General features: G+C 45.3%; 1 protein-coding gene across 1 annotated transcript in view; it reads right to left on the bottom strand.

The window, feature by feature from the left end:
- Positions 1–8,152: 8,152 nt before the first annotated feature.
- Positions 8,153–13,851, bottom strand: part of CPVL (carboxypeptidase vitellogenic like) — a 119,665-nt gene continuing 113,966 nt past the window's right edge. The window contains exon 13 of the mRNA XM_066354283.1: positions 8,153–8,417. Within this exon, the coding sequence (XP_066210380.1) occupies positions 8,313–8,417 (105 nt within the window). The 3' untranslated portion in view covers positions 8,153–8,312. The remainder of the gene's footprint in view (positions 8,418–13,851) is intronic.

Raw genomic sequence — 13,851 nt, 5'->3', positions numbered from 1 at the left:
TAATGTCCTGCTCTCTGTCCCTGCCACCCTGCCCAAGGGCTGTGTCAAGGTTCCGAGAGTCTTATGCAGTGACAAGGGCTTTGTAGAAGGTCCTCTGTTCATCAGCCCATCACACTGTCTGTCCCCCTTGTCCCTTCATTCCTGGTGGCCATCTGCTTCTGGACAAGGCTGAAAAAGTCAAGATTAGAGTTGGGCTTTAGAAAATGAAATGGCACCTGACCAGGCGGTGGCGCAGCGGATGGAGCGTCAGACTAGGACACGGAGAACCCAGGTTTGAAACCCTGAGGTCGCCGGCTTGAGTGCGGGCTCATTTGGTTTGAGCAAGGCTAGGCTCACCAGCCTGAGCCCAAGGTCACTGGCTTGAGCAAGGGGTCACTTGGTCAGCTGTAGTCCCCCGGTCAAGGCACATATGAGAAAGCAATCAATGAACAACTAAGGTGCTACAACGAAGAATTGAAGCTTCTCATCTCTCTCTCTTCCTGTCTGTCTGTCCCTATCTATTCCTCTCTCTGACTCTCTCTCTGTATCTGTAAAAGAAAAAAAGAAAGAAAAGAAAAAAGATGGGATGGATTTATAGTTGGGACTGGTGTTGGGAAGGCTAGAAGCAGGAAGACAGTTCCATGGGCCGTGCAAACATCTAGAAATAGGAAGGAAAGGAAGAAGGATGCAGATGATGTTGCTGAAGGTTTTGGCCCCTGGTTGAGAGAAGGGCCAGAGAAGGATGATGATGGAGAGAATGGAGGGTTCTAGAAGGCCAGGAGAAACAAGGAGACGCTGCTGACTTGGCGGAAAGGTGACCATTCTGGTCAGGATGAATTTGAATTTCCATCAGGAAGGTTGGAGCTGTGGGCAGGAAGCTCAGAGGACAGGTCATGACCTCCCGGTGATAGGAAGCAATATGGATAACGACGCTGCTTCTATGTTGGGGTGCAGGAAGAAAACCCAGGGAGCTGGTGTTGGATCGCTTTGTCTCTGTAAGCAGGAGGCAAGACCACTTGCTGAGAGTAAGGGGAGCAGTCACGTGTCGGGCTGGAGCTTGAGAGTGGACGCAATTCGAAACAGCTGCACTGGGGCGCTGGAAAAGAGTCAGTTCCGTGGAACAAAAGCAGAGCCGTGCAACCTCAAGTTTTCTCTCCTGTCAATACAGAACCCTTGGATGGTGGCTTTCTGAAATCTGTCCAGGCAGATGTGAAAAGAAATAGCCTTTAAATTGTCTATCTAGTCTGCCTGACCTGTGGTGACTCAGTGGATAAAGCACTGACCTGGAACGCTGAGGTCTCCGGTTCAAAACCCCCGGCTTGCCCAGTCAAGGCACATACGAGAAACAGCTACTATGAGTTGATGCTTCTTGCTCCTCCGCCTTCTCTCTCTCGCTTTCTCTCTCTCTCTTCTCTCTAAAATCAATAAATACAATCTCTAAAACAATTGTATATCTAAAATAAAAAAATACAATCTCTAAAACTATTGCATATCTGAATTTTATCATTCTCTCTGTTTTCTGTCAGTAAACTCTCTCTTCCTCACCTGTAGTTATGCCATTCATTGGAAATGTATTAAGAGGCCAGAATCAATTCAACACAGTAAACATGGGCAGGAAGCAACTTCTCATTGCCAACAGTCTTTCCTGGTGTTGAACTGTCCCCAGAGAAGCTCGTTATCACCTGCTCTCTACTCCTACTGCCAAATTGGTTCTTCACTCAGTGGCTTCAGGCACAGGGGGAGGAGAAGCAGCCGATCAAACATCTTATCACACTACCAGCGATACCTGGGGTTCAAGGCTGTTGCTGCATCTGTAGCAGGCGCTAGGGAGGTGGGTGGGTGCCTGAAATCCACCGCCTTCCCTGGGCTGCACTCCACACGCTGCCCTCCGGCGATTCAGGACTCATCTCTGGTTTCCTCCTTGGGGTCTTTCCCAAGTCTTTCCACATCTCTCTAGATCTGATCTCTTGTCTTATTCAATGGCACCTCTGTTGGGAATTTAGGCATTTGTGTGGCGTGAGAAGCAGAAAAATAGAACACGGAGCTTTGCATTCTTAGCCTTCGCTGGAAGACGACTCCGGGGAATCCTTGGCACAAGTACTTTTAAACCACCAGCTATCAGTTTTCATACCTGAGTGTATCCTAATAACACTGGATTATTGAATTCTTTTTCTTGTCCTTGTAATGTTTCCTAATTGAATATGTGACTCTCATCTCTTTTTTATTATACTCCCGCCCAAGGAGAGGAAAAAATGTTTTCCACTGAAGAGTTCAAAAGTCACAGGGAATTTGGAGCTGGGCTTCAGAGTTGCATGCTGAACCTCTCAGACTGGTGGACCTTTCTCTTCCTTCCAGACAGCCAGCAAGGGAAGAACACGTTCTAGAAGCAAAGCTACATGGAGCTTGTTTTACCTGTGAGGCCGAAAGAGAATTACATTCCTCGTTATGTAAGAAATGAGAATTCTTACAGAGCTGGTCTTAGGCAATAGAGTAACAAACCCCTGTGAAGATTTTTCAGGGGCAGAGGGGGTTCGTTTGAGGGAGCCATGTCTTGTTACAGATCTCTTGTCTTCTGTCCCTCCCGACTATCTATGAAAATATATCCTGGTGAAATATCACCCTAAACAAAATACTTCGTTTGACTAAACAATATTCCTCTCTGCTATTCCCTCCATCTGTCCAAGATCAGCTTCAATTTCCAGGGCGATATCCAACTCTTTTTTTTTTTTTTAATAAAATCTGCATATTTTTTTCACTTTTGTTTATTTTTGCCAAAAAGCTTTTGACATTTCCCTCCAGTGAGTCGCACCATGGGAGCATTTCAAAGTGACCTCCTTAAAGAATGTTTCTTTTCCTAGGGGAGATGGGAAATTGGTAAGTGACAGCTGTCCCAGTAGGTTACCGTATACACAGCATGTGGGCATTTTAATCAAGAGATGCCGTTTCACATGCCAACGAAGCCACTCGATGGATGGGGCTTCCAGGAAGACAGCCTTCTAGATCTTTCCCTGATTCCACAGAGACAAGATGGGAAAACTCAAGCATGACTGTCCAGGGTTTATTTACATCAGTTGGATGTGAGAGTCAGTCCTACTTTATTACAGAAGTTTCCGGTAATCAGCTGAGAATTCGGATTTTGCAACAAAATAATTGAACTATCAGAAGTAGAAGGGTAAAAACCAGAGGAGAGGAGGCAGACGCAGGGGGTGCTCAGAGCATCAACCCCCCTCTCCACACACACACACACACACACTCACTCTCTCTCTCTCTCTCTCTCTCTCTCTCTCTCTCTCTCTCTCTCTCCTGGCTTATGCTCCAGGCCTTGGTCAGGGCCAGGCTTCGCCTCTGGGAGGGCTCTCCTCCCCGGTAATGTTCTCTGCTCTCATAGTGCCTTGTCCCTTCCGCTATAAAAAGCGGGTAGCATTCTGGGATGAGTAGTTTATACAGTACAAACTCACCTTCCCTTCACACAACTCCCTCCCCCCTTCTTAAGAGGGTCTGAGGGGCAGAGGCACGGGCTAAATGTGTCTCTCTATCTTTGCCACCAAGAACAGGTCCCATCACAAAGGAAGGTTAATGTGGCACATCCTTGTGTAAGGTGGTGACCGGGATGCGGCCAGGGATCCCAGAGACTTTCTGCGCACAGCGCCTCGCTGTGTTCTTTTATTCTCTTTACACAACATGCCCCATCCTCTCCTCGTTCTTCTCAGGCACGTACACCCTCTATCCCCTTTTACTCATGTAAGAAAACTTAAAATACCAATGGAAATTACTATCTGTGCATGTGGGTTTTGATTATAAATATTCATTGGGAAAGTAGGAAAGTCACCCGTGTGCGTTCCCATGCATGTCTACACGCGGAGGCTGGCTGTAATCCCTCCTGGGCTTTGACTTCTGCATACGGGGAATGTTTATTGGCCCGTCTGCCTGCAGCGTCCAGGCCCCCTTCCTTCTGGTAACAACACCCTGGGGGATTGGGGGGGAGGGTAATTGTCTCTCCCCACTGGGTGCAGCCTTGGAGGTCCTAAGTTTACGGTAACCAACCCTCCCTTAGCCTGGAATGAATTATCAGTGGTCACCACTGGGTGGGGATGGGGTGGGATTGGGGAGGGGGTGTTTTCACTTAATTTTTTGCAATGAACAATTTGCAAATTAAAGATTTAAGAAAAAGATTGGTATTTACCCAAAAGATCTGGTTAGATGCAATGACTTTTCCTGTGAAATCCATTTGAACAGCAACCAGAGGCCTGGCCTGTCCTCCAGTGCCCAGAGCCCAGGGAAACGCAGACAGTCCCAAGTCGCACTCCTGAAGCTGCCAAAAATCTCTTTAAAATGATTGAACAGATGTCTTTCCGTGGGGTTGAGCGGATAATAATCACCACAGCCTGCTTTCAATTCCTAGGTTTTGGTGTCTTAGGGGCAACCAAATCCATCACTTTCAGGTTGGTTTTCTGAATGTTTTTCTAATCCTCCCAACGATAATAGCAATGACCATTGCAGCGTGCAAGAAAAAGCACATCTGTGCAGGGAGCTGCCTTTCAGCCCAGGGCGCGCACTTCCCGTGGGATGCTGGAGTTCAGCCAGCTCCACCGTCCTGTTTGCAGCTAGCCTGGGCTGCCGAGGCCAACCCCGAGGGGCTCATCGGCTCATCGTGGAGAATGAAGTGGTTTCTGAGCTCAGACCCCAGAGGCTTACAGAGCACAAAGATGGACACGGCGATGACCCATGTGCCATCAGCAGTGACAGTGGGTAGGGGTCTTGCCAATCACATGAAGAAAGAGAATGTGGATTTTCCAAAGGTGACCAGGGCTCAAGTCAAGCAGTTGATTGGTCACCAGATCTCAGTTCTTGGCTTGCTGGCCTTACGGATCAGCTTTTTGGTGGCATGAGATAAGACGACTTGAGAATTTTACGCAAATAATTAATTAATAATGACGGGCTGAGACTGGACTTGGGGGGAGGGGATGACCACACAATACAGGGTACAGAAGATGTGCTGTAGAATTGGGCACCTGAAACCTGTATAAATTTGTTAACCAGTGTCACCCTAATAGATTCAATAAAAAAAAAAAAAGAGTGATTTCAAAGACAAAGCTAAAATAAACAAATAAACGCTCTCAGTACTTCCCAGAAAATCACATTTCCAATCTAAACTAGAGCAGACACTGCCTCTAGAAGTTTCCAAGAATCTGGTTTACGTAATTTCAAAATGAAGCGCACTTTTAATGACGGGGGGTCACTGATCCTGACTCGTTGACGTCATCGGGTGAGCACGAGCTTAAGGATCAGGCGGCAGCGTGCTTCTTCTCTGTGGGAAGAGAGTGGGGTATCCGGAGAAACACCTGGGTTTGAATAGGAATTTGCTCTGCCATTGGCTGTAGAAACCGGAACAAGTCTCCTTGTATCTGTGAAGTTCCACGACCTCATCTGTGAAGTGGGAAAACCATCGATCTACCTGGTGATGTTTGGCGGACATCGGGTGCATTTCAGAAACCTTAAAAGGATAGCTGTTAACGTTACGTCTGCTTTCACAGAATTGAGTGTCGACACCTGAAACGAGGCTGGAAGGAAGGTCAGTTTCACTCTGTGAGAACAACCTCTCTGAGATCAAGGCTGCAGCTTCTAGTCCTTCTTCGTGGGCCTCCCAGCAGACAGCTCATTGCAATAGAAGCGCTTTTCTGCGTCTTCGCAATTGCAACCCCCAAAGTCAAATCAACTCACTGGCCCCGGTCTCAGCAATGGCATTCAGCAAGCTTCCCCCTGCCCTGCTTTCTGCATAGTGAGGGCGGGGAGACCAGCGCTGATATTCCTCCTAACTCCAGATTCCACAGAATCCTAGATTTCTCTGGTCTCAGCCGACATATGGCCAGCCTCTCCCTCTCTCACCTGCTCTAACCCCTCCTGTTCTCAGATTTCTGGCATCCTCACCTCTCCATTGTCCAGCTGCCCGGGGAACCCAAACACTCTCCTTAGGGAATGCTGCCAACCAGATTTGGCCAATCAGGGCCGATCATCAGGGCTCTGTGTCCATGTTGGGCAAATGAGTTTGTAAAATTTGTATTTTTTGTTTGCTCATTTTTATTGTTAAAAAATGGTGCTGGGCAGCCACGTGTGTGCTTGCCCTCGGAGCAGGGCAGTTGATTGCAAATTGTGGATCACCTTCCTGCTTGGGAGGTCTTTGTGAGCCCAGCCAGTTTTCCAGGAAGAGCAGAGAGAATGCAGAGTCCTGAGGAAGAAGCCAGTTTTGCAGGTGAGAGAAGGAGAGCAGGTGGGGAACCAGAGCTGAGGGCCTTTGTGAGCTCTGCTAAGACTGGTGGGGCCTTTGATTCTAGGAGGAACCGGAGAAGATTCTCCTGGTTGTGGAACCGGAGAGTGTGTCAGTGGCTTTGGGAGCCCTGAGTGAGAGGGAAGTGTTTTCCCTGCCTGTTTGCTCGTTGGCTGGTGCGAGACTTTAATAAAGGAATGGCGCACCAGTTTTTGGCTCCACTGTTTCTTTTCCGTCTGCCTGAATCCAATGTGAACCTACGTGGTCAAAATGGCGGCAGCCACTGGCCTTACAGTCCACACGACCCAAAGGGCAGTTCTTCCTCTGAGCTTGTGGGGCCAGATTTTATTTATATTTGTATATGTATGTGTATGTGAATGTGTATATGTATATGTATATGTACATGTATATGTACATGTATGAGTATGTGTATGTATATGTATGCATATGAGTATGTGCATGTATATGACATCAAGTATTAATTTGGGAATTGCAAGTAAGTTTTCAGCAAGTAGGTGAACACATATCTGGAATCCACGAATAATGAAGATTGACTATATATCAGCTCATGATACCCTTGTGAAATAGGTACTAATCCACGGACATGTGAACCCTAGAAATCTCCTTTGCTAGCTACCTTCTTTGAGATTTTGGGGGGCTAGTACAGCAAAGCGACTTATCCAGAAGCGTCCAATGCATGTGTGACACACGTAGGGCTAAACCCCAGGTCTCCCAGCCACGGCCGGTGCCCTTTCTACTCAATATTTATGGACCACATGCACCTGTTTTCACCTGCAGATGAGGCTCCATGTTAAAGTTTTTGCACACCAATATTCCCCTCCCCCCCAACCCCGGTGTTTTCTCTGCAATAATTAAAGTCTGCTTTTGATCAGAATATTTGATTTGAGGACTTGTAGTATATGGATCTGATGAAAAATATGCATATAGAAAAAAAAGAAAAGATCAAAACCAGAATGAAATCAGGCATAAAATACGATATTAAAATAACTCAAAAAATTTTTTCAGAGCAAGAGCAAGCTTTGACTTTTTAAATTTAGTTCTCTAGAGAGCCAATTCATAGATTGAGAATATTGAGAGGGTAATGATGTGAAAACAGCCAAGCTCGCTGTAGAATTTCAAAGATACGAGCATATGATGTGCAAATAGGAAAGATGGGCCACGATGCAATATTTTAGTTGGAAAATTACTAATGTATGCATATTTACAAATGTATATATTTTGATGCCAGATTAGCTCAATTTGTATATATATAATTTTTTTCTATTTCAACAATTATACAAAATCAGGACATTGTTTATTTGGCTAAAAGAAGTACAGAATTTACAACCCAAATTAAACATGGCTCATAACTAATGTGGCCTGATGCTGTTTGATAAAGGTGTACACTTCAACCAACCAATTTAAAAGAAAGAAAGACAAGGCAAAGACTCAGTCTGTTCTCTACGGTCCTCTGCTTATGGTCAACTGGTACATCATTACTTTTATATCTGAGATTTCTGTTTCAAAGGACTCCAAGCTACCTACCCTTCATGTTAAGGTTTTATATATTCCAGCCTCTCCCCACCATTCTTATAACTTCACCCATTCCTTTGGGTGATAATTCAGCTAGTCTTATTCAATAATATTTACCAAACACCTGCATATGTATGATCTAACAAAATTCTATTATTTATAGAATAAGACGCGGCTACAACTCTATTCATTTATTGCACATGCCCTTAGAAGAAATTTAAAATTCCCAACATCCCATTAAACCAAATCCATCTGATTCGGCCATCTCAGAATCCATTCTTTCCATCTTTTAAGTTAAAAGACGTAACTCTCACTCATGCATGGCATCTTCTTAAAGTTAATTTTGTAATGAATTATCTCTCCCCCCAAAACAGGACCTCACTTATCATTTCAAGGGTAATTTTTTATTGATGAGAAATATTTTGCAGATCAAAAAAGATAGTTTTCTTATTTATATGGCATCTTTCATTTTGAACATTTTCTTTTCCAAAGATCCAAACCCCTGACGTTCTCTTTGAGAAAAGTAGCTTCCCCGTCAGTAAGGATCCCATCCTTTGTCATAAATGAATCGATTTATCATGTCGAAAGACCTCAGAGGCTGGTCGTAGGGTAAAATGTGTCCTCCACCTCGAACAATGACCTTAAAGAAGAAAAACAAAAAAAAATTGACATATTGAGAAATGAATATTCTAAATACACAGAAAGTTTTAATTCAGATTATTCTGAAAGCTCACATGAATACAGAACACATTCTATCAATCCATGCCTTTGGATAGGCCAATGTCTTGCTTTTGGAGCCTTAATAATACGTACTTTAAGGTGGGAAAGTTTTTATGAAGTTGTGTAGTTCTTTAATTTTAACAAAGTTTTGTTCATCAGCAACTTGTATAAAACTGGAAAATTCCTCTTGTCTTCTTCCTCTCAGGAAGGAGCTAACACTGTGCTGTGATTCTTACCTGGTTAAGCCCCTAAGGTGGGAGGTGGGGAGACCTACCCAGGTCAGCTCTGCCTGCAACTGGGAGGAATAATTTACCCCATTGCTGCTCTTCAATTAGCTGGTCCCTTGGTCCTCACACCCACCTGTGCCTTCACCGGTAGCCTTTACCATTGATAAAAAGGGATATTGTGATTATCAAAAACACTAAAATAACAACAAACAAGAAAAAATATCCTCGCCGCCTGAAATTCTAAAAGTGCCCTTTTCTGAACAGCATAGAGTTAGAACATTCTTTTCCCTAACACTGGATTAGGAAAAAATTTCAAACATACAGAAAATTTGAAAGATTTTAATGTACGCGCCATTTAGACTCTCTCATTAACACCCACTTGATTCATTTTCTCCCATATGGATCCCACTATTTATGTATTAATCTGTCTTATGTTTTTGACACATTTCAAAGTCAAATAGAGCTATCCGCACACTTCCTCTCAGATGGTATACAAAATTAATGCACCGTGACGCGCACTAGCCTTAAGCATAGACTCACCAAGTTTGGATAATAGTGGACAACTGGTCCCCTCTCATGATTTATACAACACTCTTAAAACATCGAGTAGAGGTGAGTTTAGACTCACACATGGACCTACAAGGGTCCACCCTTGTGCCAGGCTCCATGCTGACAAAAAGGGGACCAGTCTGCACTCAGAAAGCCTCCAGTTTCAGCTAAGGTCTCAAGTAGGGGACCAAGGAGGCCTTCCTGATTCAATCCCAAAAGAGAAAGAACTGACGCTGAGCCCTGGGAGGCCACATGCCGGAGGGATCCACACGGCCCGCGAGTGAACGGACGGAGGTTACCAGTGGACGGGGTGAGTGAACGCATGCAGTACGAGGATCCCATTCAGTAACTTCTAGCTGCTGAGTCACACCAACAATTAAAAATCACTTTGACAAGGCCCTTCATAAGGGGCTTGGTTCATTTTACCTGCTTCAGCCTGAAGGGAACTGAGACAGAAGAAACATAAAAGACAAATGCATTACATAGTGTATTTATTATATTACCCTCCCAAGACCCACCATCTTCCATCCAACCTCACTGTGAGGTAAGTGGGGCCAACGTGATTAGATGGCTTTTCCTCTGCAGCACAGCTACTCCAGTTGTGCACAAACTCAGAGAGCACATTCCCATCAGCGTCAATGTGCCATTGTAGGAGCTAGTAAGGTGGCTTGTCCCAGTCACAAAATTGTTACGTGAGCTAGAACCCTGGCTTCTGAGAATAGCACCCATGTTTTTAATCAAATCATCGTACTTGGACAATAATTACTTACTCTTGAACGGAACTTTACAGCTTGGTCACAGAACATTCCACCCCCCCTCTCAGCAGCCCTCTGAGGTAGGGACAGGATGTAGACCACCAGGGCAGATGCGAGATTGCACTTACTCCTCCTCAACAATTGGAAACATCTGCCTTAGGCTATACTCCATCGAAGGTCACCTGTGCCCTGTCACGACGACAGGGGAGCCCATCCACCATTTGTGTTTGGGCTTACATCTGGAAACCCGTGTCCTGCTTTTTGCCGTGGACTGAAAGTAAACAGATGTGCAGCGAGAGCTCCTGCAATGGATCTGAAGGAAAGCGGCTGCTGCCCCCACACTCCCAAGCTAGCATCCCCTTCTTGTAAATTCCCATCCAAATCTCTGGGCTTGGCAGGAATCTGACGAGTGATTTTTATGCAACTTCAGCTCAGCTGAGGACACTTAATGGAGTCATGTTTGTGACAAAACCCAGCTGCTTCGACTAGAAATGAGTTTGGCAGCAATGGTCCAGAACAGCCATAAACTGAATACCCAAGAACTAAGGTCATCCCTGTCTCCAGGACCAGCACTGCAGCCCTTGGGGGGCTAGCCTCGTGTATCATGGCCTGGGCTCGGGGGGGAATCAGAGCAGGAGTGTGACTCCAGGCACTGCAAGCTGTGTGACCTTGGGCAAGTAACTTCCCCGCTCTAAGCCTCAGTTTCCTTAACTGTCCAATAGGGAAAGAAGTATTACCACTGGGAATAGTTGTGAATTGTGTGAGAGATGAATAGAATAATGTTCCCGGAACACTTAGCACAATATCTGGCCTGGGAGGATATCAAGAAATATTAGCCATTGTCATTATTCTTCTAACAATCATCCTAATTCAAAATCCAGCCTCGAAATGCTTGTATCCCTTACTCTTGAATGTTGTGTTCTCACATCAGCATCCAAAACCTTGGTTGAAAGAACTTGTTTAAAACTTGAACATGCATAAAACTATCTGGGCTTGTTAAAATAGACTGCTGGGCCCTAGCCCCCATAGACGGTCCCATTCTGAAGATCTGAGACAAGGTTTAAGACTGCATTTTCCAACAGGTCGAAGGGGATGTTCACTCTGCTGGTCCAAAGATTACTCTTTGACGGCTACTGTTTAGAAGAACTGTTTTCTATTCTGTGACCAATCAGGCAATTCTCTGTTTACTTGGAGGGAGGATACAAATAGAAATCTGTTTCACACTTACTCATGACCCCACCTTAACCGTATTTCTTCCTGGTCATATGCTTTCTTGGTATTCACACACACACACATACACACACACACACACACACATGCACATGCGCACACACTCCTTCTTTGTCTGTGATAATCATGCGGTCTAGAAGAGATGACATGGTTGGGTGTTAGAATTCTTATTCTCGGTGACCTGTGTGAGCCCTGGTCGAACGCTGAGCTGCCATAGGTAATGACCACATGCCATCAGAAATGGAATCAGTGATATCGGAAAGGAAAGATCATTTCAGAACAAAGTCTTTGTCACTTGCCACAAATTCTCTGAGTGTGTTCCCCAGCAGATTTGCACGCAGCATTTTGCCAACTTCAACCTCAAAAATAAGTTGATGAGCGCTGAACAGTAAACCCCTCTGTTGTTATAGCCGCACTGCTCACCACGCACAGATCAAGGACGCAGATCACGCCACGCCACAGCCTCCAGAGGAGCGCCACACAAGGTGACAGGGCTGTGATTACAAATTTAAATGTGACAGGATTCATCGCAGGGCTCCCCAGATAAAAACGGCCTCATGACCAGAAACTGTATATTTGGGCTATTTCTACACTAGAGCCAGAACCCCTAGACTCGTGTGTTCCCAATGTCCCAGGGAGGTCACAGATGTGTCGTGGATTTTGAAAGGGCTACATAAAACACGTGAAAGCTTCAGGTCACTTTGTGTTGTACAATTGTCCCTGGAGCTTTTAGAAGCATGGACCTGGCAGTAAAGGTTCCCCACCTGTGCCTTTTTAGAAAACAGAATACAGCGGGAAATTCACAATGGGCATGTGGATGTGCATGTGTTGGGGGGGTCGCATGGGCGTGTTGGAGGAGCCAATCACTGGTCAGATCACGGAGTGTGGGTGAGGGGAGGGAAGCATGGCAGACAGAGGGAACTGCATACACAGACATAAGCATGGAACACATGGTTCAAGCTCGTGCCTTAACCTGCAAACATTTCTATTTATGAAGGGATGAGGGAAACAGAGGGCCGTGAACAAGTAAGCCCATATGACATGCTGCTGAGATGCGTGGACCTCAGCCTAAAGGGTGTGTGTGTGTGTGTGTGTGTGTGTGTGTGTCTATTAAAATACACATGACAGAACATAAAATGACCACTCTGTTTCACAGTGACCAATCCAATAGCATTTAGCACACACAACGCTGTGCGGCCACCCCCGCTATCTAGTTACACAACGTTTCCATCATCTCAGAGGAAATCCTGCACCCATTAGCCGTCACTCCCCACTCTCCTCTCCCTGCCAGTCTCCGGCAGTCGCTAATCTGCTTTCTGTCTCTACGGGTTCACCTACTCCAAATTCATCCTCGAGGGCTAGACACGGTCAGGGTAATGATATGCTCACCTCTGCGTTATTGAAAGATGACTTAAAGTGTGCCGAGTCACTGATTTGAAAGGGAATACGGTCCCGGGGCAAATTAGGAGACGAGCTGTTGAGGTGAGAGATGGTGTAGGATCACAGAGCAGATCAGGAGAAGGGGGAGGAGAAGAGGGGTGTTGGGGTGGAAGCAGTGAAATGAGTGATTAATTAGATGTTAAGCCTAAGTGAAAGCACCCCCTAAAACACACACATCTTCCCCATTTCAGGCTTCCGACACGGGCACTTTGCAAGGAGCGGTGTTATCAACCGAGAAAGGAGCAGAGAGGCACGTGGGAGAGGCAGGCGGAAGGATGGGTTCGAGTTCTCGTTTGCCACGACAGAAAGACAAAGGCACAAGGGAATCTCGTTTGTTATTGTTTCGGGTTGACGCTACATTCTTTTATTATTCTCATTCCATCCCACATTTATAAAATCTTACCTTTGAGCTTTCAGAAACTACCCATATGTAGAAATAAAGTAAATATACATTCAACTAGATAATAAACTAAAAAGAAAAGGTACTGGGAAGAAGCATAAAAAAACAAGCCAACGCTTGTTAGCAGCATTTCTTAACACAGAATGGGGTAAGTCACTTTCAAAAAAAAAAAAAAAAGCAAAAATCAAAGTTCTCAGTTGCTGCGGCCAGGACACTCAGGTGAAACGACTGGAGATTTACAACTGATGCTGGCACTGTAGCAAACGGCTACTGACTAGGAAGAGTCATGGAGCCATTGGCCTACCTGTAGCCATTGAAGTGGTATCCGTTCTTAGAGCAGTCAATGCATACTTTGGTACAAAGCGCTTCCTACAGGCACCATCTTACTTTAATCAGTTGCAGCAATATTGTAATACAGGATTTCCACTGCTGTCTAGGACACAATGGCATGTGTCAAACTCACCCACTCCGTAAGAAAGTGGGACTCGGCCTGGTGCTGAACAGCAGGAACCCAGGATTCAGCAGTCTGGGTTTAAGCCCAGTTCTGTGACTTCGACACAGTGACTTACTGCCTCTATGTTCTCATCTGCAAAATGGAGTTAAAATCTGGTTGACCAGTTGTCCCAGTTTACCTAGGACTGAGGGGCTTCTGGGAACATAGAAATTTCAGTGCTAAAAACTGAAAAAAATAAAAAAATAAAAACCAAACACAAGGCAATCCAGGATGTTTGGTCACTCTGAATGTTTAACATT

The sequence above is a fragment of the Saccopteryx leptura genome, chromosome 12 (genome assembly GCF_036850995.1).
Source record: "Saccopteryx leptura isolate mSacLep1 chromosome 12, mSacLep1_pri_phased_curated, whole genome shotgun sequence".
Taxonomy (NCBI): Eukaryota; Metazoa; Chordata; class Mammalia; order Chiroptera; family Emballonuridae; genus Saccopteryx; species Saccopteryx leptura.
The sequence above is the reverse complement of the archived record's forward strand: the minus strand, read 5'-3'. Positions and strand labels throughout refer to the sequence as shown.